We start from the raw sequence: 24,797 nt of genomic DNA on the forward strand, positions 1-24,797 counted from the left end.
TTGTACTCTGCTGCAGCTACAAAATTCTGAGTCACCAAGCACTGCTTGGGAAACCATAAAAACATAAGGAAAAAAACATTCATTTGCCTAGAAAGCACACAATATTACAAGTAATTCCACTAGGAACTCCTAAGCTATAAGCAGTAACAAACTACCATTGTCAGTTGTTCCAATGCCATGTTCTAAGGCATACAAAGTTGATGGGAGCTGCAATTAAATCCAGAAGTATTCCAATTGATAATTATAAAATTATAGGGACAAACCAAAGAGGCTACACTAGCTGCACATCCCCCATATATTCATTACTCAAAAACAAAATTATTACCTGACAGTCCACTAGTCTGCTCTAAAAAGCCATTCAGCACACACACAATCCCTAGGCCACCTCATTAAACGTAAACTGAACTTTACATTCACTGAATTCAACCAGTAGCTCCTTCCACTTTGGAAGGATTTGTTTTGTTCCTCCTTAAGTTGTTCATGAACACCAAATGTGAGGAGCACGTGGCCATGCCCATCCAATCCCAGAAAAGGTTCTGTCATTTGAGAATGCAGGCTCCCCTCCCAACCATAAAGAAAGCATCACTTCAATTCATTCCTCACCTGTAAAGTCTCTTGACCCCTCAAAAAGCCCGAGGAGGAAGCAGCTTAGAATAACATAGCAGACTATGCTTCAGTGGCTAAGAACCCTTGACTCTTAAAGTTACTTCTAGCCAAAGGCTAGAAGTTAGAATTAACTGTTCAATCCTCTTTCCTTGATTTTCTCAGCCAGAATGTTTTGCTCAGAAAGCACATTTCTGCATCAGACCATAAGCATTTCAGATAATCATACAGCTGCTAGAAAAGCTTGAATTCCTGCAAAGCAGAGTGTTTCAGGAAGTAACTCTAGCAGTATGTATACTTCATAACAACTACTCAAACGTCTCTTATGTTGTAGCATACAGACTTTGGAAGTGATTTTCAACTTTATCTTCATCCCTTCATTTAACAAGTCTTCAGGATTGCAAGATGCTCAAGCATTAAAAATAATACCTAAAACACTGAAAGAATACAGTTGGAAAAGCACCAAAATAGAAAAGCATAACCCAAATACATAGAACTGGCTGTGAGTGAGCTGAGGCCTTGAGAGAGCATACATGCTGGGACTGCTTCAAGTCATGAATGACCACCACCTCCGTGCAACAGCACTCCATTCAAATGTATTCGGTCCTGCCCGAGAACAATTATGAGATTTTAGAATTACAAATGACAACTGCAAGGGATACTGCAGAAAAAGCTACATTCGCATATTCTGCAGTCCTTAATTCATGTATTTGAATAGGAAGTAAAGAATTTGATGCCATACCAGATAGGCCTTGTTACTGTTTAACAGTAGGGACAAAGTGCTATGCTTTGCCAGGGACAAAGTGACTGTTTAGTCACATGACAACAAGCAGTACATCCCTTAAACATTCCTAGAACACATTTCAGCACAAGGAAATGCCTACAACAGATGAATAGACACTGCAAAAAACCAACAACAACAAAAAAAAAAACCAACAACAGAAGTGAAAAATTAAATGATAGCTGCAAAACGTAAATGGCCAGCAGGGACTCCCTCCTAGGCCATGCCACTTCTAAATTTGATTTGAATGCTGATTCTTCTTTAAATCACTGCTGTCACGTTTTATGCCATCTTCTTCAGAATGTTCATAAGATCTTCCTGAGTGCCCCAGCATATTATCAGCAACTAAGGCTTACTGCACTACCCAACAAGAGAACCTGAAAGTACTTTGCTTGAAACTTAATGCTGCTTGTTTCCAGTTTCACAGACACAATGAACATCATTTCAGGGCTTCCACTGATGTCAGATTTCTTTCTTAAAAAGAAGAGGAAAGTTTTTCAAGTGGAATTTTATTAATTGCAGTTCAACTTTTCAGAAAATAATTCCTGGTTTTATTTTTCAGGGAGTTGAAGTGATTGGAACAAGAATATGCAACTCATTGAGTATTAATACGCATTTATTAAAGCAGAGCTTTCGTGAAAGAAGTTAATGCATTATTTCCAAATTGCTCCTTTAGATATATATATACATCCAATTGTTTCTCACCTCTTCTTGATACATGTTCCTATTATTGACTGCCCATGAAGACTCAAGTGCAGCAATTCTGACAACTGAAAGATAAGGATACAGTTAAAATATGACCAGCTGATGGAGATGAAGACCACCAGCTGGAAGCATTAATCCCACTGACAGGAATTAATGCACTGCACAGAAGATTTACAGAGAGGTAAAAAAAACCTGTATGCATCCATCCACATTCCCACCCCTCCCCCCATGTGGGCTCTTTGTTTCCATGTTCTCACAGTAGCAGTTTCTTGGTTAAGATTTTTTTTCCAACTGATATTTAGAACAGTAACCAATATTGCTAAATTGTCACTGAAAATAAACTGGTAAAAGCTTTATCTAAAATGGTGGAAAAGTCACTTAATAATCTGTGATCAAATTAGATTACTGCATCAGGATGCTGGGTTTTCAAGGAATACAGGCTGCTAGTTGCAAGTGGGGATTTCTCAGTCAGCATTTCCACATGCATTTTTAGAACAAAATACAGAACGTTCAATGAAGACAGGAGTTTATAGCAAATTTAACACTTATGAATTGAGCTACCAAATTTGTATCTTGTTCTCCAAAACCACTATATTAAGAAACCATGTTTTTGATAATATTAAACATTAATCATGAAACCTCCAGACACTGACAGAAGTGTTTATCTGCAGCTTCAAATTTTTGACATATCTGAGGGAAAAATTACAGCCTGGCAAACTCTGGTTCTGAAGTCTCAATATATAGCTTTAAAAATGAGTTTCTGCAACACACTCAATGTTTCATTCAGCTACACTTGAGAGCTGTTCGATATGACACTGTAGAATTTGCCTCTAAAAGGAAACTTTACACCACTATCCAAGAAGTCCCACAGGTCAAGGGAACTGTTCAGTGGAAGTGCCTTGACACTGCAGGACTCCAGCTGTTGTTGGCATGCAATACAATTTGGAACAGATGCAAAAGAATGTTTTCGTGCTATTGGTCCCACTCACATTACGAGGAAATGCCCAAGTGTCCACCAAATCATTTCCTCGTGGCACCCAAGGCCTTCAGAGAAGCATCTTAATTCTCTCAGTTTAAGATGAGCTTCAACCATTTATTCATAACGATAATTCCATCATAAAACACCTTATTTTTCAACAGAAAAAAAGCCAAGTGTTTTCATCCTGCCCACTGACACCTGCGCCAGCAACAGCTCCACATCTCAGTCAAGGACAGGGCAGACAGTGCATGAGTCAAAGCAAAGATTTACCCCTAAACACACATGCAGTGTTGTAATAATGTAAATCCGGCAGCTCGATGTCTCTCCTGTACACTTAACAGTATCAAATGTAATACTGATAATAATAATGATAAAAAAGAAGAATTACTTTGAAAGAGCACAAGTAGCATATCGTAACCTCAGCACTCAGACCAAAAAGCTTGTTTTATGGATGCAGACCCCTCTTAAATGAAGGGATGCTTCAGTTTTAAATATTTTCATCACAATTAACTCTGCAATTTCCTCTTTACCATTATTTAGTTAATTCTAACCTGTAAAGATAAAAGATATCTGATTTCTGCTATCAAATACAAGCCTAAAATACATCTGAATTACAGATTCATTTTAAATGTGGGAAAAAAAAAGCTTTACTCCCCCTGCATAAGCTAACAATTGTCAGCTCACAAGAAACAGCATATGAAGCTTAACAGCTTTTCATTTATTTAAAACCAAAGTCATTCCAGGGAGGGCAGGAACTCCAGCATACCTCTGCATTTGGTCTGGGACAGATTTGACAATTCCAGGCGTCCACACGTAAGAAGAAGAGAGGAGAAGACAGGAACAGCCCTGTTATATTCAGCTTCTCCTCTGCCACTGAGATTCAGAAGGAAGCAAAACAAGCAACTTGGCACCTCGAGATGTATTTGTTTGCCACCAGGTCAACACATAGCAGGCATCTTCCAGTCTTAGATATAGGTTGACTACATTCTATTAAAGAAAGTGGATAAAACTAAAGGAGATCTTATCTAAACATAGTAGAAAAATACTCCCATATTGAAGGTTTCACCTCACAGTCAGAAGGTACAAAATTGATGTTTCATACATAAAATAATCAGAGCAGATGAAGACTATGCAGCAGCTTACCCCAGCCCTCATCCTGTTTCCCTTTGTTAGAAGAAGCAAGCAGCAGCAGCAAATTAACTGCTCAGTATTCAAGCCCTATTTCTGGTGGGTTGCATTTAATATATATCAGTTTGACATCTGGTTTGTCACATATGCCACAAGGTATGTTGTGCTGTCAGCTACGAGCACTGAAAGGAAGGAACAGAAGGGGCAGGCGTAAGGGAGAAACAGCCCAGTAACCACTGCAGCTAAAACAAAGTATCAAGAAAACAGCTGGAGGTCCCTAAGGAAATAACCTGTAATAAAGAACTTTCCCAAAGCTGCAACTCTCTTGTGGAATATATTCCATAACACACATTTCTAAGACGTACCACCTTGGGAAGCCTATTTTGCATCAAGAATCTAATTCAGTAGCACTAGCTAACACACACATCATCCCTCTACTGTGCTCAGAAGGGCTCTGCAACCTTCAAGCAACTGAAGCATCAACCAGCATCGCAACATTAGTCCCTGCATGAAGTCAAGCATGGCCTCCTGCTTCACTAAGGCCTCTGAGCATTTATAGGCACTGGACTTCATATAAAGGAATTTTTCCTCACAGCATTTGACTAGAAGAGAAGAATACCAGAAATTCTAACTAGTAATTTTCCCCATGAGCTCAGTAATGGCTTTGAGGTGTAAGGTAAGTACACACAGCTACGGTGTTAGATGGCATTATGATTTGTGAGTCACTTCAGATTTCATGCTTTCAGAGACACTTAACCTGAAATCTCTTCCCTGATACTCAGAAAAAACACTGTTTGGTAACAAGCTTATCATTAGAAAAGAAATATATTTAAAGAGGTATTGCTTCAGTTGATGATTCACAACCATTTTCAACACACGAAAAACAATACTGTAGCAGTAATTTCCTGAATCACTTAATAATACATGAATGCTCATTTGCCTCTAGTTAAGCTCCAGAGGTGAGGCGCATCTTATCACCACCTTACACTTACAAGCAGGTCATGGAATCTGAGCATGCAGTGCCCAGAAGCTGGCTCTGAATAACACCACTTGAATGTCACTCCCACTTCTGGTAGTTGATTCTCTCGCAGGGTGGAGAGGACAGCATCACCGCCCCAGTTTAAGCAGCAATTACTTCGGGCCATGCTCAGTCTGGCACCAGTGCCCAAAGCATCATCAAAGCCAACACTGCATGAATTAGAAGTTTTCACCCACGGAGATTCTCTCATTCCCTTTTCTACTGATAGCAAGGAATTCAGCATCTTTAAGCATCTTACATAATTCATCTCCACGACAGCAATAAAACCATGCTGTAAAATACACGCTACACTGTGCTGCCAGGAGTAGCCAAGCAAAGCATAAACAGGGTAAGTTGGAAGTAAACAGCAGATCAAAATCTGAGTGCAAGGCATTTAAAGCAGGGCTGAACAACATATTTTGTCACCACGCTGAAAAATAGTAACTGAGGACAGCAAGACACCTAACATAGACTGCAATGCCAAATGATTCAGCTTTCCTGCAAGTGACTCAATTACTGCTTTCACTTCACACAAACACCACCACGAGATATCTTGTAAACGTATGAAGACATCTTTTAACCTTGGGCCAGCCTCAGACTTTGCTTATAGCAAACATTTATCAGTTTACAGGTGTTTTGTCTGGTTGTGCTTTCTCATTTTGGGTTTTTGTTGTTTGGTTGATTTTTGTTTTAACTCAAGTTATGTCCATGATTTGAAGAGGTCAGAAATAGAGCTTTCAAGATCAGCAAGTTTTTGAACATGCCTTTATACTTGGGGGATGAGAGCACTACAAAGCTCAGCTTCAGCCCTTCAGACTTCAACTCATCCTATAAAACAATACTTTGCAGGGTTTGCCAGTATTACCTGTTTCAATCCATAGGTGTGCAATGATTAATTTGAACAGCCTTCTGGGGACAGAGTAAAGCCAGTTTCCAAAAACTAGCAGAGACACATACTTAGGTGATAGCCTTTTCCTGGACTATTCAACATGCCAACGAACACAAGTTACAGCTTGGTTTTTTTTAATACGGCAGTGACTCATCACACACTAATCTATTTACTCATTGCCACTCAGTGGCCTTGATTATAACCGGTCAAATGGCCTGCTCCAAGGGTCCCCAGCTTTGTCTTAATGCAATCAAGTTACTGATCCAAGAAATTCTTCTGTTACAGAACTATTCCCTTCACATGTTTACTTTCAACACAGCAAGTACAGCACTTAATTCACAGCACTAGAACATACTGAGATCAACCAGAGCCACAGCATTGGAAAAACAAAACTGAAAATCCAGCCAAATAGGAAAGCATGACTAACAAGTGTCAAGCAGACTAGGAGACTTAACTATCACATTACTCTTCGTTAATTGGTGGATCACACACAATAGGGATCACATTCATAGTGACTGAAAATTTAAAGTCACACTGCAGACAGAACCCTGGTGAGCTACACAGACTGCAGAGCACTGGCAGAGCCCCCATGAAGCTGATGGGCTCCAGGAAATCACAGCAACAGCTGCGTGACAACAAGTCTGAAAGCTTGGGTTTACATCAATCACAACAGCCTCCAGAATTACAGTTTTACACATTTATGTTTTTATTACTTTTACATAAAAGCAAGAGCTTTTATGACAATACACAAGACGATAATTATAGCTATCTGAGTTTCTGTGAAAACATCCATTCATCGACTAGCAGTTTGCTAGCTTAACATCACCAAGTATTTTGTAAACGTGATTTATAAATTTAAGTTCTGCCAGACCTTCCACCTGAGCAGAAAAGCAGTCAGCCACGTTACACCGAGACAGACCTCAATATTATCTGAGAGATGTGAATGAACAGCGCTGACCAGATAAAAGCACCACATAGCTGGAGCATGAAGACGTAACACAAGACAGACCGGTACAAAAAAGCAGCACTGTTGATAAAACACATAGAGACATCCAATCCTACCATTAATCTAAGTCAATTCCAGCCTTGTGAAAGCTCATTAAGTGCACCATACTGAGCCAGCTGCGGCCATATACGTGCCTATATGGCTTTTTCAGCCTAGTCGCAGAGAGCTGTGAGTAATGCCATACGTTTGGTGGAATACGCAGTGACCAGGGCTATTTCCAGACTTTAAGCAGGAGATGTAGGGAACCGGGGGTCACATCAGCTTCGCACGTTCCCCAAACCAAACGCGCTCCTCGCTTCACACCCTGTCGGTGAGCACGAGGTACCGCTGCCCAGCACCGCTGCAGCGCCTCAGCTGACATAACTCTGTGCCCACAACTTCTGCTCAGCGCAGCCCGAGCCCAACCTTGGCTGGGTTACGCAGTCGCTAGAAACGTTCGCGAGCCATTTACTGCAGCGGCTGTACTCGTCCAGTTTCTCCTAGAAGAGAAAAGTGCAGAACACCCCTGCGAGCACCATCAGGCACCGCTTACATAAGGCTGACGCCAACGCAAGATAGATGGTCACTGGATCGAGTGATGCTCCGGGGGTGACCAGAGGTACCTCGGCACCGCGTTAAGCGCGCGAAGGAGATCGGCTCATCGGCTCCCCTTGGCTCACCGCGCTGCCACCAGCCCGGCCCCCGCCGCCATTCCCAGCGCTCCCCTCAGCGACCCGACCCCCCCCCCCCCCTCCGCTGCCATCTTCCCTCACCGCCCCCGACCGCCGGCACGCAGCCAGCCAGCCAGCCAGCCAGCCGCCCTCTCCTCTCCTGCCCTCTCCTGCCCTCTCCTCTCCTCGCGCGCTGCCCTGCGCCGCACCCACCGGCTCTCAGCTGCAGGCTGCCGTCCCTCCGGCTGCACCAGAGCGCCCGCTCCCCGCTCTGCAGGATGTAGTGGTCCTTGGCTTGGAACAGCTCCATCCTCGCGCCGCCGCCGTCCTCCTTCACCGTCCCCGCGGATGGGGAGCAGAGGGAGAAGCGCGCTCCGAGCCGGGCAAGCGCGCCGCCCCTCACAGAGCCCGGCGGGTCGCGACGGCTCCGCTCCGGCTCGGGGCGCTTCCTCAGACGGCCGAGAGCGCGGGTTCCGGCCCCAGCGCCGCACGTGACCGTGCCCAGCAGCGCCGCCCCGCGCTCTTAAAGCTGCAGCGCGACTCCCGCCCGTGGGGGGCTTTCGCGCCGTCCGCTGCTGGCGACGTGAGGGGCTTCTGGGAGGGGAGGGCTGCCTTCAGCGGAGCGGTCTTTTCGACGCCAAGTGGAAGTAATCTGTGGAGCTGAGGGAACCCGGCCCCGATGCGAGCCCTGAGTGAGGGGCGCTGAGCGGAGAGCCCGGTACGATCCCGGAGGGGCGAGGTGTCCGTCTGCGCTCGGTGGCGGCGCCTGAGGGCAGGGACGCCAAGCCCCAGGCCTGTCAGCCTTCCCTAATCGGGTCGTTAGTTGGAGGTGGGCAGGGGTTGGTGGGGCTCTCAGTGCCACAGCAGGGCTTCCTTGTGATGCCGAGTGCTTTAGATGGGCGTGCACCTCCTGACGCGAGGGTAACCGTGCGTCTTTCTCCCTCCAGGCAGCACCGGTTGCTGTGTGCTGGTGCCTGAAGCCCTCAGCAGAACCCCGCAGAGGTGGGCTGGAGCCCTGCTCCCCATAACGGCACTGCCAAGAGCATCCCACCATGCGTGCAGCCTTTAGGAGCAGCTGGGCGTGTTGAAAGACCATCTTCAAGGTGTCTTGAAAACTAATGTAAGTAGCTTCACACTGTGCTAGAAGGCCAATTTTCTCGTGATTTATCTCTGTGTGCCCTTCTTTCTTAAGAGAATGGTATCTTCTAAGTTCCTAGAAAGAGTTCCTCTCCAATTTTGTATTTGGTCTAAGATTTTTCTTATAAACACGATGTCAGGCCTCTGATTTGTTTTGTGCTTTTTAAGCACGCATAACTAATAGGGGAGTGGTATGAAGGAGCCAAACTCCATTTGATTTGGTAATGGATGCCCCTATCTGTCAATGTTCTCCCTAGGGTGGGGATGCAGAACACACTCTCCTTTCTTGACTACAGATCCTGGTGTTGGAAATGCTGTACGAATGCCCTGCAGCTCCCAGTGTGTCCTGTCACATTCCTGCATGTAGCAGTCAATGTCACTGGCAGAGTTATGCCAGTAATTCAGGTCACTCCTGCAGGTGCTACGCAAGAGAAGAGCTTAAATGGCTTCTCAGCATTTTAATGTATCTCTTTTGAATTGTTTTATTCTCAGTGTTCCCATAAGCACAATGTCGTGTACTTGCAAAGGCATCTCAAACATACACAGAAAGGCAGTGAAGGGATGGATTACCCTATAGATCTAATACTGAAAGATTTCCTTTGAGGAATTATGTTTAAAACTGTGCATTTAAGTAAGCACAGGCAATCAGAGCTTCCTCTTAGCATTGCCATACATGTATGTATCCATAGGGACTGATTATTCAGCTTTCAAATGCAGATTGCTGCACTACTTTCTTCTTATTTCATTAAATTCTAACAGTACAGTGGAAAAGCAGCTACTTTGTGCAGAAAGTAATATATTTTACTTGCACTAGTGTAATTTTTACATGGAATTACTGTTCAGATTAATTGTTCCACGAGGAGGTGAAGCTTTCTGAAATAACTTTTAGATGCAGACTCACATTCCAACAGACGTATAAAAATTAGATCTATGTTTTATGTCCTACAAGGAAGGCAAATGGGAGTAGTCAAGCTTATTAGCTTGTTTCATCATTGTAGGCAATAGAAAGTTTCTGGGAGGAAAAGATGGCCTTCTAAGCTCCAGAAAAAAAATAATAGCTGATGTCATGTTTAGAATTACTTCATCTTTTGCATATTCATTTATAAATAAGCCAGCATTGGAAAAAGTCCTATCAAGAAGGATCACAGAATTGTAGGGGTTGGAAGGAAACTGTGGAGTCCAACTCTCTGCTAAAGCAGGTTCCCTTCAGCAGGTTACATAGGATACTCTAGTAATTTTAAAAGTACTATAAAAATTAATTTATAGAAAGCTAGAGAGTATTCCTTTAAGCACAGAATGTATAGTGAGAAATAAAAATGTGTAGTATTTCTGTGAAGAAAAATTATTTTTCCATTTAAATATGAATATTTTTTTCCTGTAGTTCACATTGGTGTTCTTACAACTCTTACAACTGTTGGTATTTTTTTCCTGCAAAACATCCTCAGCAGTAGCAATCCAACCTCACTATTGCTCTGTGAGAGCAGCTTGAGAGTTGCAAATGATTTCAACAGTACTGGTCAAATTGACTTCTGTTTTACACAGTATCTACAGCTCATGTTTCTACTCATGTTTCACTGACTTCTAGAAAATGAAGCCACAATGTAGAAATAGCGGTATAACATGTGGGAAGCAGATAATTTGGGCAGTGGACAGCACTGGCAACCTAGAACTGTGGACAGTTTTGACCTGTTCACAATACATTATAGCTAATAAAGCCTACTGTGCAAGTTAAAATAGACAAAGCAGAGTTTACAAACGGCATCCGGCTCATAGATTTAAAGTGTCTCTGTATAAAGTGGGAAAGATCCTCACTTTAAGCCTCTTCTTAGGGTCAAGAGAAATGATATATATTCAAAAAAGTTTAAGGCTTAATGTTACACTGGGATTCTTCCTCCAGCCCACTACCATTTCCTCTATTCTTTCTTATGCATTTCTCTTTCTTTCCTGTGCTCACCTTATTTAATAAGCACTCTAATTTCTTAACATTACACACAGTACTGAAGTGTTCTATGCAAACACTGTAAACAGTTACAGTTTTCTGTCCTACTTTAATTCTTTTCATTTTTTCTGACTTTATCCTTTTCCTCTGCTTTTTCCCCTCATTCTTTTCTCTCATTCGCCTGAAGAATCTGCACTAATGGAGTAACTCCTATCTTAGTTTCTTTCCATTCTTTCTTTTCTTGCTAAATAGAAGTACACTCGGAGCAGATTTGGGAGAGCAGAAAAAGCATTTCTGATGCTGGAACACTATTAGCAGCAGGAGGTGTTTATGTTGTTACCAAATCTTCTTCTGTAGTAACTATCAAGCGAGTTGGAGTTTCAAAAGTAAAATTACACCTCATTTTCTGTACCTATTCTGATATAAGCCTTTACACAGTGGATGCTGAAACTTGCATCTCCAGGCCATCATATTATGAACATCGGCTTCAAGTACAGTCTTTTCAGCCTGTTGTGCATCTCTATTGTGAAACACTTGTTAAAGTCATGGGAGAAGGCAACAGCTGATTAAAAAAAGCAAGCTCTTCTGATTTTCTGCAGGCAGTCTTTAATCTGACCAGTGATTCCCAAGGTCTGCTTGAATGATGCAAGTTGGCAGAGTTTGGGAAACAATAGTGGTTTTGTACAACATTACTTTAAAAATAAATACTTCCTTCAGACAGAAAAAAACTGGGATAACACTTGGAAAAAAAAGAATGGCTAAGTGTAGCAAAATCTGCACTGAATCAGAGCACAGAAAGAAATAAGGTTGTAAGTATCAGCATGCCTTTTTATTTGTTGATTAGAATTGAAATTACAGGGATGTAAATAGGAAAATGATTAGGAAGTGGAGGAAGGCAAGCAGACAAAAAGGTTGTTAGAAATAGAGGATGCAGACAGTTTTCCTAGCAGAACACCACAGTGCTGGTTTTGTTTTTTTGTTTTTAATTGCAAGTGATATACTTTGTATTGCAGTAAAACAAAGCCTCACACAAGAAAAGAAGGTATTGTAAAACTTCAAACTGAATGAATAAATTGAGGAGCTAACTTGCTTGGAGACAATGTATGGCCAAACGCAAAGTTCCTGGTCTGCCAAGAAAGCTGCTTCTTTCAGCTTTTGCTACATAAAGAGGAAAAGGTGAGGAGCTGCACTGCCCTCTGGTTTTCCAAATGCTCTCCTCAGTAAAATCGTTTTTGCAGCTTCTCCTACAGAGAAGTCACCCTGTGACCCTGCAAAGAGGGACAGCACTTCAGTTACACAGTGAGTCACAGGCAGCAGGCATTTTAGTGGCAGTAGCTGCAGCATTCCCAGCATTCTGTTTCACTGAGAAATGTGTGATGAAGAAAAGAAAGATTTGAGAGTGATTTGGAGCTGAGATTCACTCAGATGAATGATGAGGCAGATATGTTAGAATTTAACTCTCAGTAGGTAGAAGGCTCTCTTCAAGCTGTCAGCTGCACACAGCTGCCTACCTGAAATATTTTGTTGTTCTTTTCTACACAGTGCAATTAGATTTCATATTGAATTTTACCCTTCCTTCCTTTCACTGTGTAAATATAAACATTTCAGTTTTACATATACTTTGAATTAATTTCCTGGTAAACCTATGAGGACTTTCAGCTAAGGTGATTACTATCGCTCTGTGAGAACAACTGACAATCAGTTTTAAAGTGACAGAAGTATGTCCTGCACCCTGCTGTGGACTTCACTCCATCGGTTAAGGAGCGGCTCCCTGAGCAGTTGTTGTGCTGTTTGTCACATCAGAGGAGAGTGGGACTCCCCATGCGGGTCATGGGACCAGCAGCTGAGGGCAGAGCTTTCCAGAATGAGTCTGTTCTGTCAGTGGCAGATCCATTTCAGGAGTTTCCCTCCCCTGCTAGAGATTTCTGCTTGCCCTTTGTCGTGCCAAATCAAGCATTCAGTCTGGACATGCTCTAGCTTGGAGGAAAGAAACCTCTGCTGACAGTGGGGGTGGACCACTGGGGAGGTAAGCCTCTTCAGCTCAGAAATAAAAAGATATACCAATTATTATTAAGCTACCAAGCATTAAACAGCATTATTTTAAAACCATGCTTTAAAATGATTGCTTTCTCTATGACACAACATTTCTCCATTAGTATTTTAATCGTGAATGTCTATTAGTTATTCTAACGTGATGTTCAGAAATGAGAAATCTCCTTATTAAATATCAACATTCAAGACGCAGGCAAGTGCTTGATTTTGAAGGGCACTAAACACCAGATCTAGAAAAGCATTTAGCTTATGCTTGACTTTGTATATATAAATGAAACATTTTTCATGAGACAGAAGCAGCTTTTGAGGTGAGCACTGTCTTCAGAACTTCTGTGGTTTAAAACTAGGAACTAAATACCTCGAAGGGTCAAAAGATAACCTTTTACTTTCATTGCCCTCTCTTCCTGAACAGTCTGCACCTTCATTTAATATACATTTATCATTGCCATTTACAACAGCATCTCCATTCTGCATGCATTTGCTGAGTAATTTGGTGATGTAGTGCAGTGCATAGGGCTATGCTGTTAAAATAATTCAGAGCTCCTTGCTCTGAAGGAGACAGAGCAAGGTTGAGTCTGAGTCTGAATCTGAGACAAACTCAAGGACAGACTTTGCTTTGCCTTTGTCCACCATTTGGTTAGGGCATTTTTTTCCCCTTGGGGAGTTTTCTTTTTACATTCAGCATGTTTTCCTGAGATCCAGAGAAGGGCAATGTTTTCATAAGCCTCAGCAAGAATAAAAAAAAAGAAAAAGGAACTTTGCATTTGCATTTTTACAGTTCATTGACAATAGCTAATGGGAAGGAAATGTGTGGGCTGGCTATTAGTTATGCACTCTCACTCTCAATATTACCCCATTGCCCGCAGTTTGGTTTCAAGTTTAAACGTTGATTAATGGGAGGTGATCTGATTTGGCAACAGTCCACACTTGAAAGTACAGCTAACTGAATAGCTTATATAAATGCACAACTCCTGCTGAGACGAATGGCATCAGTTCTGGAAACAACACAATGGAGTGTAACATGAGGATTTTTATTTATAAATCCCCATGATTTGTGTGTGTTAGGAGCTACATGCTCCTGGTGGCTTCCAGGTGAGCAGAGAAGTCACCTCCAACAGGCACCATGCCAATAATAGTATTTGAAGCAATCCTATTTACCTGTTTTAGCAAAAAAGCATGAGCTGAATATGACATCAGAGATACCAGTTCACAGGTGAAGTTGGTGGAAGTTATGTAGTAAGCACATTTAGTGTGCTTACTTACTTTAGTGTGCTACATTTACTTTAGTGTGCAACATCCAGTTGAGCTGTCACTTATTTAACTACCTGACAATACAGGGAAGTAATTTTTGCTGCTCTATTATTTAAGATATATCCCATCTAGTTATTTACAGAACTGTCAAGTGCTGTGGTAAGTTCACTACTAAACCGTAAGCATGAAAGGCCTTAAAGCAGATCCTCAGAAAAGGCCTCAGCCTTTTCTGTGTCATCATAGAGTTGCAAATCTCTTAGCAGTGGGTTCACTTTTTGCTTCAGTCATCTTTTTGATGCCAAAATAGTTAAAGAAGCCTTTCTTATTTCACTTTATACTCTTTGCCACTTTTTAAATCTAATGGCATTTTGTTCTTCCTACTTTCATCCTTCTGTGCCCAGGGAATGCATCTGTAGTCCATTTGCATTCATGTTTTCTATACACTCCCTTTTTGCATTAGGGGCTGGTTACGTGTTCTCCATTCAGTCCAGCTGACCTCCTGTTACACCTGCTGGTTTTCTGGCAAGATAGTTATTTGCAGACAAGACAAACTTGTTTGCCAGTTTCTTTGACACATTCCTTTCAGTAGAGGAGTATGATTAATAAATTCATGCTGCTGTGCTCTTACTATCTTCAATCACATCCATGGACAAGGATGCCTGCAATATTGCAATCGTATTCTTTAATTTGCCTAATTCTTCATCACATGTTGACTAACTTGATATGGCAGCTCCCAGCTATGTGAGATGGTTAAGGGACTGTGATGGAAGAAGGTGATTTCCTGATTCAGAAATATATTTGAAATGGCTTTTCTGTACTTTTTGGATAGCTTTACTCTGCTTTGAGATGGAACAGCCTTAGAATAACAGTAACACAGCAGGCACTTCTGATTGGCAACTTACAGCAGATAAAAAGAGGTTTGTGACAGCCAACAATTGGCACCAGAACACTTCAGGAGTACCTACATACATCTTAGTACTAAATACTCTGGGGGAAAAAAAAAAAAACAAACCTTTTTTATGACAGAAATTTACAAAGCCACTGTTCTAATATTAATTTTTGCAACAAAATGAAAATCCCTCCAAACCAGGGAAAGAAGTTCAGCATAAGAATTTTTGTTTGCATTTATTTTTAACTTTTCACTGGAATAGCTTTTCCATATGGCAGTTGTAGTTATCTCTACAGGGAGAAGGATTCTGGCATTTCCTCCTTCCCCATGGAAGTGACTTATTTACCAGTGGGAATATTTCCACTGAGCCTCACTCAGCACACAGGAAAACAATAAAATCCTCCTTTCAAAACTATGTGTGTGTGTGTGTGATTAACATCTGCAGTGTATGACATGGCTCACAGATAATATATTGATTTCCCTCTTGCAATTACTGTTAAGATCAAATCAGTGAGATTGTGTGCAAAAAATGAAGGGGAATTTTTTTTGTGCCTGTGATTACTTTCTTTTATTTCATTCTGTAATTGCAAATTCTACCTGTGGTCTACCAAGCAAGCGTAATCATCCATGAAAGGATTCCTTATATTGTTGTTGGTCCACCTCAGTAAGTTATTTTTTATAATATATATAATACATCAAGACCATATTCAATTCATTACTTTTTTGAAGTTAAATGACAGGTCACTCCTTGCCACCACCATAACAAAATCCAGTTTGACTACAGCCAATTCTGCTTGTTTTTCCCAGTCTGATAGCATAGATGTACTACTTTGCTGCTAGTTTTGCAAGTGCACTGAGTAGGCTATTTCAGATACAAGTGCTTCACTAAATAGATTCTATGTTCTACTGCACAGCTCTATGATAATCTTTCCATTTATTAAGGGCTGACTGAGCATTAATCCCATCATCCAGATGCACCAAGGAGGTCTGCACAACACCCTGTCCAGACCTACATTTACCAATCCTTTGGCAAATGGAGCTTTCAACATAGGTGCTTCTGAAACATGCTTCCTCACATCCATAGGGGTTTTTATTAAAGTGCTGTGGGATCTGAATTTGAAGCAGAATTTCTGCAGAAGGGTTTCAAAGACAGTACTGTCTTGCTCACGCTTCTATTTGTGAAGCGGTGTTCAACTCAGTGTCTTGGAAGAAGGGTAAAATGAATTTAATGGAAGATAGGATGGAAGTCTACTGGCACTTTGTTAAGAGATACTCAATAAATGAAATTTTAAAATACTCTGAAAGCAAATTAGAAGTTTTACTCCTTTTGGAAGAGCTTACCTTCATTTTTACTTTTGAATTTGGGTTGCTTTTTTAAAGGCAAAAATAGTTCATGTTTTTAAAGAAGTAGATCGGATTTTGCTGCTAGTGAGGACAAAAGCTAAGTTATAGGACCAACAGAACTTATGTCTTTTAATAAGAAAACAAAACAAAAGAAAAGGAAAAATCCAGAGGAACTTCTCAAAGTTTTGACACATTTGTGACATTCACTAACAATAGTGCTAAAGCCAACTTAAATAATCATTTCCTCCTACCCAGCTGTTTCTATTCCTGTACATGCCTGCACTGTATAGCCACAAGCATTTGTGCAGCATTCTGTGAACTGAATTCAGGGAACTAATGCAGCTGCTGAATAGCCTACTAAAGTGTTGTTCATGAAACCAGGCTCCAAATGATCCTAACTAGAGTAACAGTGAACTTACAAGGCTGAAGGGAAGTAGATTTACTTTAGTGTCACTCATTTACTTATGAATTGTCAAGAAACAATTCATAAGTAAAAAATCAGATCATGTCTATAGTACAGATGCCAAACTCACCTACTTCAGCAAGCAGTATAGTCAAATAGGAGAGGATCTGGAGAACAAAACAGCTGGTGCTGGGAAACCAGCTTCTGCACTGTGCACATTCCAGAAGCTTTATTTGAGACCAACCTGGCTTTGCCCTACAGACCTGTAATGCTATGATGTGATGGAAAGCACAGCAACAATAGCAGGGTATCAAAGCCCTAGGCTGCAGCAAGCAAGGAGTAGCCCAAACACAGCAGCTGGGGATACAGAAACAAAGGAAAGAAACTGCTTACCTTTTAGAAGGCCTCAGGTACACAGGGATCTCCAGCAAGATCCCCTTAGTTCCACTGCCAACCCTTAAATGAGGCTGGGAAGGAGTGGATCCTGGCTCCAGCCGTTCCAGTCACTCAGCAGCATTGCATGCACCTGAGCTCCCCTGGGTTGGCCCTGCCTTCCACCAGGTGCTCAATCACTGCTTTAAGCTGTGACTTAATGTTTCTGCTACAAGATTCCTTAGAAACCAGAACACATTAGAGGCAGTCCTGAAGTGCAATTCCTGGTTTTATTTCAACTTTAAGCAGTACAGTTCACGTACTCTTCCATGTTAAAAGCAGTAGAGCCCTGTGTTGAGACATGCGGGATGCCATCCTAACGAGCTTTTCCACTGGCATAATTACATCACCTTTCTAAATGACATGAGCTGGAAAAGTAAAAGGGGTCTTCTGTAAGTCTTCCTATTATCTAAACCAGATTTCTAGTACAGCTATGCTGCAGCAGAGGTGCTTATTTCTAACACTGCTAATATAATTACACTAGCAGACATGTAAAAACACAATAAATCTCTCAACTTGTCTCATCACACAAACCCAGTGTTCTCCATTAGAACCCTTGTTTACAGAACCTTGACCTCTACGTAGAGCTGCATTTATATTGCAGAGAAGCCCATCTGTATGTAAGAAAGGAATAGGGATATGTGAAGTTCTAAGAATGATGCTGAATGCTTTTTCTGTGAGAGCAGAATCTCTTGCTGCTAGGTGGTAATTTAGGTCAAAAATGCTATCAACTTTTCCTTCATCTGTGGCTTGTGGATATAAAAAGGCATGTATGGAATTTGCAGGGCTCAAGCACTCGCTGCACAGTAAAGTACCATACTGGTAATTACAATTCTTACGACTCTCTGAGGGCTAAACCAGAAGATTAAAAGAACTTTATTTTCCTGAGAGATTAAATGTTTTATACTTAAATAACTGGGATAGTTGATCATTGCTATAAAGAGGCTGATAGTGTTTATTGCTGGCTTTGCACTTCCTGTGCAATGATATGTAGGTCATTGTAAAACCTAGGGAAGATAGACATGAGACTGAAAAAGAGGGCTGAAAATCAGAAAGTCTGAATCCTTGCTGAGCCTTGGATAAAAAACTTCTCTTTCTGTTTTGCACACATAACTAAAGATAATACTTCTATAATGTACAGTGGTGCTATATATGGCTATTCTGATATGTGTAAAATATTTTAATGCGTTGGTATGGAAGAGATTACAGTCACACTAATATGCACATAAATGAAAGCTCTGTGTTTTATGGGAATAATAAGAGGGGGGAAAACAGATGTAAGACTGTATGTTAGAGAAACGTGGGAAGTTGTGTATTGCCATTGCATCAGCTGAGTTTTGCATTTTTGAAGGGAAATGGCAACGAGAAGCCAAGGTGAAATCAGAGCCTCATGTAACATCTGGCAATTACTAATATATTTTTCACTTTGACATTTTAGTTATGTTTCAATGTACGTGTTTGTGCAATATATATATATACATATAGTGTGCATCCATGATAGCTCTACACTCTAATTCTGTGAGTACATGCAATAAATCAGAGAGCTGTGATTGATACGTAGCTACACAGATGACTCAGCTTTATCAGAAGATATTTCTGAGAAAAGTCAAAGCCATTCCTAAAACTGTTCTATGTCCTAGAGGCTACTTATAAATAATGAATTATGTCTTTGGGGGGGGGGGGGGGGGGGGGGGAAGAGATGCAAATAATTGCAAGGCATTCTTTCATTTACGAAGGCACCATAGGCCTGCCATACTCACTGTAGGAAGAAATAGCACTGTCTCTGAGCAATTATTGAAGGGAAAAATTACAAGTGTGTGTTGTAATTGCAGGAGTCTACATTATGTCATCAGTCTGGTAGGATTGGGTGGAGACATGACAGCCTTGGAATGGTAAGTACTGACCTTTGAACACCGACAGAGGATGAGCAAGGCTCCATAAAGCAGGGAATGTATTTGGCCTTCTAAATTACCATGATTTGCCACTATTTCAGAGATCAATGGAAGGTTATAACTTTATGTATAATGCTGAATCTGTACCACCTTAAGACTTCAAAAAAAAAGGCAAAGATGACTTTGAGAATTTTAGATCAAATTGCCTCATTCCTTAAATGAAAAAAAAATAGAAGAAAAACAATCAAAATATCTACTCTCAGATACTTGCAAGATAATAAAGTGTTATGAAACAGTTAACATAATAATGTTGAATCAATCCCCTTCTGACAGTCCAGCAGTCCTGGGCAGATAGAGTAAATCTCAACTTAATATGACCTGTGATCTTGCCTCTTGTGCTTTTCCCACAATTACCCAAGGAAATGCAGTCCAGTCAGGACACCTCCACAGCCCCAAATAGTTGGGAAGTTTCTCCTGTAGATTGGTTCCTAATGGCTGACTGTCACCCGATACTGTGGAGGACAGGCATCCTTGGCGGAATGAGAACTGGCCACAGGGTTGTGGTTATAATTAGACACTTGTTATTATAAATTTAGGTATCAACATAGCTTATAATCTATAATTTCTAGGGCCTAACATAGCTTACAGTTGCACAGAATTTCTAGAATTCTCAGTTAGGCACACTTTCCAGTTACCCACGCCCTCTGTAGATCCAGTGAAATTCTTAACACCTGGACTCAGGCTTTAAGTAGAAGATCACAACTCCAAGGCTCAATCGGTCCTCACAGGAATACCACAGAGGTGCTCCTGGCCTCTGAAGGATCCCAGGTTTTGCTGTCCAGATGTGGCACCATTCGAAGTCCCACTCAGGGTTTGCTGCTGATTCATTTTATAGAGAGTGCTCTCTATACTTTCCTGTTCCATGATGGGTGTCACCACATTCTGGCAGCTCAGCAGCTGGGGCTTGATAATGCTTGTGGCCTTCTCATCCTATTTGAGAGTGTCCCTCCATGCTGGTGCCGGAGAGGAGGAGAAAGAAAGGTGAAAGGTAATACATGACCAGCCTCCTTATGGATGTTTACCTTATTGTTCTTTATGCTGGCTGTTATCAAGGAGCACTAGTACTAAACTCACAAGTTTGGTACTATTCTGTATCTTTACAGAATCATGAAATGGCCAATATGTTTAGTAAATTATCAGACTAGGAGGGCATGAAAGCCCATAGGTATCAGGATTTGGCTATGATATTCTTGTGGCAAGCTGAAGAAATGATCTCAAAAGCATGAAATGGCAGGCAAGAGAAAATGCCTCTGGCTATAAATACAAGCTAAGAACAGCTGGTTAATCAGGAGTTTTGGGGTAATCCTAGATCACAAACTGATGAACCATACAGTAGGAAAAAGGAAAAAAAATCCAGTTATGCTAAGATGAATACACAGGAGCATTACACATAAGATCTATGCAGTAATCCTTTTGCTCCACTGCTAGTAAGTGAGAATACTATGTTGTTTCATGCTATTGTTTCAGTAATTACATAAATTCACTGAAAATAGGCCAAAGTATCATCCAAACTTTAAAAGATGTGATTTTTGATTTGAAGAATTGCTGTTCTTTGGAGTTGTATGGGAAAGAGGAAAACTGTTTTGAAATAAAAAGATAATGCTGGAAAGATAACAAGAATAGCTGTTGTCTTTGTCCTCTGTCACTGAATCATACAATGTCTGAGGCTGAAAGGCCCTGGTGGTTCAACCCTCTGCTCAGGGCAGGGTCAGCTACAGCAGGCTGCCCAGGAGCATGGAGCTCCGAGTATCTCCAGAATTGGAACTCCACAACCTGCCTTGGCAAGCTGGGTCAGTCATTGTCCACTCTCACAACAAAAACGTTTTTTCTTATCTTTATGTAAAATTTCTTGTATTTCAGTTTATGCCCTCTTGTCCTGTCACTGGGTAGCGCTGAGAAGAGTGGCTCAGCCTTCTTTCCTCCCTCCCATCAGTCACATAAACACATTGATAAGGTCATCCTTGAGCCATTTTTTTGTTTTTGTTTCTGTGGGTTTTCTTTTGTTGGAGGTTAAACAATCCCATCTTTTATCCCAGATAAGAAATAACGAGCAGAATTGCAGGAAAAATGAGTTAGATTAGACAGAAAGTCAGAGTCCAGATAAATAAGTATGGGAATAAGCTGCTCACTGAAATGAGCTGTGCTTGCACACACCACCACTGGTTTTTAAGAACCAAATGGTTCTTAAACTGGTTTTTAAAAGCCAAAGTAGGTTGAAATATGAGATTTCTGGGCTGCGTTATGCATGCAGCTGTTCTGCAGGCTGATTTGATTTGCCTCGAGCCTCTGTGTTAATTACAATGACAAAGACAAAATTTGCCAGCAATCTTAAAAATAGATGCTACTAACCTACCTTTAATCAAGCATCCACAGACAAATGCCGTTTAACAGCACCAACTGTGGTCACAGCTTCGATTCTTAATCGGAGCATCCATTTATCCTTTGGTTTTGTTCTGTTTGGATTCCGCTTAGGGAAGATAGAATGGAAAGCAGTCATTCTTGCTGTAAAAGGCTTCCGAAAGGACCGGGCTGAAAATGTTTGCATGCCGTAAGAAGGCACGCAAGGCTTTCAAGCAAACCGGATTCCGTTCGGCTCCGTTCCGTTCCGCGCTCTCCCGCGGCTCACAGTCGCCCCCTGCCGGCCGCCGCCGGCCGCTCGCTTCCCGGAGCGGCGTCACGCTGCTGGTGGCGTCACGCGTAGAGCTACGGCTGGAACGAGTGAAGTCCGTGTTTTCTAAGTGCAGCAATGCAGCTGGTTCAGCTGGCCTGGAGAAGATAATTCTGCGTTTAGTAATAGTGCCGCAATAGCGTGTTTTCTTGATGTAACTCTTGGCTGCACGGTGAGTGTTAAATTCTCATTCCTTCACATCGTGAGTTTCTTCCACTGACTGCGTTTTGCTGGGATTAAGGTTGGTGGGAAGCTTATTTCTTGACTCAAGCCCAAGTAACTTCAGCTTTTAAATTTGGAAGTTTCTTAGAGCCTGGATTTGCCAAGAGTGCCTGCTGCACATAGCCCACCTCTATCATGTGCTGAATTGACCAGATGAACTAACACAGAAGTTGGGCCTTTCTTCCTCTGTCATTTACACAGCACACTCACTTTAGTTCCAACTACTTTCAACTTCGGCTATGCAATCCTTGAGACAGAAAGTACAACAAGGAAGTTCCTAAGCACGAAAAGCTCCTTGGCTTTCCTGCCTCGGAGGGAGAGGAACACTACAGGAAAGAATACATCAGGAGTGGACGACTAGTGAATGAGGCTCCACTTGGATCCCATCTGGAAACGGCTATCAGCATTATATGGAGCTTGAAAAGTGTTGTGTGCAAGTAGGATTCTAAAAGCCTCACTTGGAACCCAAATCTGAAAGCATCCTGTTTTGTTGTGTTTTGGGTTTTTTAGTTTTTGTTTTGTTTTGTTTTTATGCTAAATGTTTCTAAGTTGTTGGTTTTAACTGGAACTGCAGGAACCCAAGGCTTTCAATTGCATGCAAACCTGCCCTAACCTGACACCTTTTACGAGCTTAAAAAAAAAATATCAGAGGAATGTAGGCTTCTACCAGAGCCTGCCACCAAAGCGTGGAAACATCCTGCCAACATGTTTACTCACTGCTGTAATGAACACATGCAAGATTAGAAAGTTTGTTTAGGTATTACTGGAAACCTTTTTCCATTACAATCCTTTCAGCTGTTTCACAAGGACTGAGCAGGAAATTTGGCCTTTGGGCTCACACGTAAGGTACGTGTAGTGGTGAGGGAAGACTTAGCAGTGCCAGCTGTAACCAGGGAGCTGCCTAGTGAGTGCACTGTGGGTCACTACCAGACTAAGGTACAGGAACTTGCAATGACATGAACAACAGAGGGAATTAAGAGTCACAGCCTAAATTGGCTCTTTTGTCAGTGTCATGTAATGTGCTTGGGATAGTTTGCCTGTGTATGGCACAACTGCAATATAATTGCAAACATCAAGAAATGAGTATGTAGACTTATGTGGGTTGGGATGGCTGTAACATAAATCTGAGGCAGGGGAGGAGCTGCAGCCCAGTGATGCAAAGAGTTGATTTCTCTGCTGTATAAAACACATCCTGTGATTTCCTACTGCTTCTTAGTGTAGTCAAGCACAAACTATTTAAGGCAGGGATTCACTGTGCGTGCAATTGTGTGTTATGTAATAATAATGATGTGTCTAATTGCTATTGAAAAAAAAAGTAATAATAATAATAATGGCTGTGATTTCTGCCTCCCAAAGTAGTGCGTATTTTCTTTGAAGTAATCAGGGACTTGTTGCTAGGCAGTTAATATTTAAGGTACCTTAAATATTTTAATGCGTCTATGCCTGCTGTTTCTAGGCACCAATATTTGTTTATGTTATCATTATACAACCCTTTCTACCTTATATCCTTTGTTCAGTCTAATCTAATGGATCCATACAGTGAAATTTCAGTCACGCTTTTTTTTCACAGATAGCAGATTTACTTTACTACAGTTGAGAATGATAAAATCCCTCTGACGCAGATTTCTTCTTTGTCAGGATGTTTTGCAGTAATGTTTTGCACTGATACCATTTATTCTTTCTTTGCACAGTCCTTCTCCCAGGTGTGTTCTGTCTTTGTAATGGCTTGGTGTGTAGGCATGTAGTGATTTTAATAAAGGTTTGAATTTAATGGTTGAGAATCAAGGTTCAAGATCACCTTTGATTGTGGATGTAAACTAGGAATTGAAATACTGACTTTTTTTGGCCAAGCTCTAAATTTTTAAGAAAAGTCTTCACATGTGATCTCTGGTAAGACAGTGGGCCAAGAGAAACAGAGATTTCATGGTAGCTGGAAGGCAATCAAAGAGGGTGGGGGGAGGTATAAGATCTCATCAGAAATTACAACTTTGAGGGAAGATCCTGGGAGCAAGTAAGCACTAACAACTACTGAAATACATAACTAGGGGAATGTGCTGCCACTACTTCAATCCTTAGGAAGAATCATAGAATCACAGAATCACAAGGTTGGAAAGGACCTACAAGATCATCCAGTCTAACCGTCCTCCCATTACCATTGCTACCACAAGCTACTAAACCATATCTCGTAGCTCCTCATCCAGACAGAAGTAAAAATATCAAATCCTTTTGGCAGCTCTGCAACACTGCTTTAGATTTTCCTTGGTTTCATCTCAATTTTATTCAAATAAAATAGAAAAATTCCTGCTGGGTAAAGTGTTCTTACATGCAAAACGTAAGCTGCAAGCTGTGTGCTTGGAGAGCCGTGAGACACTGTTGTCTCTTTGTGTTCTTTGCCTCAGATCTATATGGGCTGCAGAAAATATCCATTATCTGCTTGCCAGCCCTATGGGAAATACACCAAAAGAATTATTCCAAACCTTGCTCATTTCTGCAGAGGAGCTGAGCTTTCCTGATAGAAATGGATGAGAACTCAAAGTTCACCAGATGATGAAAGGCAATAAATCAGAGCCTGAAGTAATTCATGTGATGATTTTGCAGACCCAGTCTGTTCATTGCCAGGTATACAGAAAGTTCCATACCGCTTTGTTGCTAAATTCAGCATATTTCTTCCATTGTTTTAAAACTGAGATACCCCCCCCACACACACTCCTTATTTGTAATGGATTTAAAATTTGTGAATGCGGCTGAA

At 41.4% G+C, this 24,797-nt stretch overlaps 1 protein-coding gene and 1 long non-coding RNA gene across 4 annotated transcripts in view; one reads left to right on the forward strand and one right to left on the reverse strand.

The window, feature by feature from the left end:
- INPP5F (inositol polyphosphate-5-phosphatase F) overlaps positions 1-8,241 on the reverse strand; it is a 38,007-nt gene extending 29,766 nt beyond the window's left edge. Inside the window, exon 1 of one of the 2 annotated variants that reach the window (XM_052676618.1) lies at positions 7,973-8,241. In XM_052676618.1, coding sequence (XP_052532578.1) covers positions 7,973-8,069 — 97 coding nt within the window. In that variant the 5' untranslated portion in view covers positions 8,070-8,241. Of the gene's footprint in view, positions 1-2,089; positions 2,104-7,972 lie in introns of those variants that run through there. The other variant, XM_052676620.1, reaches the window with a different exon arrangement.
- An 86-nt stretch (positions 8,242-8,327) lies between these two features.
- Positions 8,328-23,819, forward strand: LOC128077686 (uncharacterized). Of its 2 annotated transcripts, XR_008205129.1 has the most exons (4): positions 8,328-8,477; positions 8,707-8,879; positions 19,039-19,098; positions 21,631-23,819. It is a non-coding gene; the product is annotated as an uncharacterized LOC128077686 (long non-coding RNA). The 2 variants fall into 2 exon arrangements; XR_008205130.1 differs by lacking the exons at positions 8,328-8,477; positions 8,707-8,879 and adding an exon at positions 12,622-12,861.
- Positions 23,820-24,797: the final 978 nt, after the last annotated feature.

The sequence above is a fragment of the Tympanuchus pallidicinctus genome, unplaced genomic scaffold (genome assembly GCF_026119805.1).
Source record: "Tympanuchus pallidicinctus isolate F22 unplaced genomic scaffold, pur_lepc_1.0 scaffold16, whole genome shotgun sequence".
NCBI classification, from domain to species: Eukaryota; Metazoa; Chordata; class Aves; order Galliformes; family Phasianidae; genus Tympanuchus; species Tympanuchus pallidicinctus.